At 45.1% G+C, this 1,578-nt stretch overlaps 1 protein-coding gene across 1 annotated transcript; it reads left to right on the top strand.

Moving 5' to 3' along the window:
- Nucleotides 1–202: 202 nt before the first annotated feature.
- Nucleotides 203–1,217, top strand: LOC121938961 (chromaffin granule amine transporter-like; the record flags this gene model as incomplete). The annotated part of the gene is made up of 3 exons (XM_042482111.1): nt 203–459; nt 533–657; nt 1,159–1,217. Coding segments are annotated over 3 exons (441 nt in total), but the record flags the coding sequence as incomplete, so codon positions are not given.
- Between the last annotated feature and the right edge of the window lie 361 nt (nt 1,218–1,578).

The raw sequence follows: 1,578 nt of genomic DNA, 5'->3' as shown, positions 1-1,578 counted from the left end.
AGAAAAGACATCTATACTCCGTGAGTCATATAAATGTCTTTTCTGGACATTTGCAGGAAATTTCGTGTCACATTTGCAGTCGATAGCTGATATTACGTTTGTGGGAAATGTATTATTTTTGTGGGATTATTACTTAGCTGCAGATTTGTATTATGTTTGTGTTTTATTACGTTCGCGGGTGTTACAAATCGTACTCTTTTAGTGCCGATCATCCCGACCTTCCTGTACGCCATGGAGCATCCCAGTCCGGAGCCGCAGACCGCCCAGCCCTCCCTGCTCCCTCTGCCCAGCCTCGGCGCTCCGGTCCTGGGCACGCAGTCTGAGCACAGCCCCCAGGCGTCTCCTCTGGTGTCCCTCTTTGACAACACCACCTTCGGCCTGCAGGAGCCGACCCCCGACTCAAAGCCCACCGACCAGACGACCACGGATCCGCTGGTGGACAACACGACGGACTCCACGGTAGGTGGAGGACGATGTTTACCTGTAGGAGGAGTGTCTCCAGGTGTCTTCATACACTACGTGTCTCCTGCAGGAGTCCTCGTGTCTTCAGGACAGCGTGTTTCTGGAGGAGGAAAATGTTCGTGTTGGTTTGTTGTTTGCCTCCAAAGCTCTCATCCAGCTGCTCGTCAACCCCTTCGTCGGCCCGCTCACCAACAGGTAACTCGTCACTTCCTGTCTGTGAGGAAACTCTTTTTATGAAGTGAAATGAAATTAGATTCAATTAGATTCGATTTGATTTTAATTTGATTTTATCAGTTTTAATTTTATTAATTTGAATTAAATTGAAAGTAATTTAAATTAAATTTGATTTAATTTTAATTTTGATTTGAACTGATAGATAATTATTTCAAACATGTTAAACAAACCAAACAGAAAAAGATCAAAATGAAATAAAATGACAATAACAGAAATGGAAGATGAACTAAACACAAACTGGATGATGATGAAAAATGAATAATGTTCACGAATCCTTTTCTTCACCAGAATACAACAAAATCCTGTAAAGACGGATTAACCCTTGATAAGTGGTGTGTGTGTGTGTGTGTGTGTGTGTGTGTGTGTGTGTGCGCGCGCGTGTGTGCGCGTGTGTGTGTACGTGTGTGCGTGCATGTGTGTGTGCGTGCATGTGTGTGTGCGTGTGTGTCTCTGTCTCTGCAGGGTCGGGTATCACATCCCCATGTTCGCTGGTTTCATCATCATGTTTGTGTCGACCATCAGTGAGTCTCACACACACACACACACACACACACACACACACACACACACACACTAAGACACAAATACACACTATAACACATACACACACACAGTAACACAAGTACACACACTGTGATGAAAGTGTGTTTTCTTTAAATAAAAGTCTTGTGTGTGTGTGTGTGTGTGTGTGTGTGTGTTCAGTGTTTGCGTTCTCAGGGACGTACGCTCTGCTGTTCTTCGCTCGCTCTCTGCAGGGAATCGGCTCGTCCTTCTCGTCTGTGGCAGGTCAATATTTCACACACTCTTTCAGTTTTTCATCCCCAGAAACACTGACTGAGTCTGTGTGTGTGTGTGTGTGTGTGTGTGTGTGTGTGTGTGTGT

Source organism: Plectropomus leopardus, unplaced genomic scaffold (genome assembly GCF_008729295.1).
Source record: "Plectropomus leopardus isolate mb unplaced genomic scaffold, YSFRI_Pleo_2.0 unplaced_scaffold3867, whole genome shotgun sequence".
NCBI lineage: Eukaryota > Metazoa > Chordata > Actinopteri > Perciformes > Serranidae > Plectropomus > Plectropomus leopardus.
The sequence above is the reverse complement of the archived record's forward strand: the minus strand, read 5'-3'. Positions and strand labels throughout refer to the sequence as shown.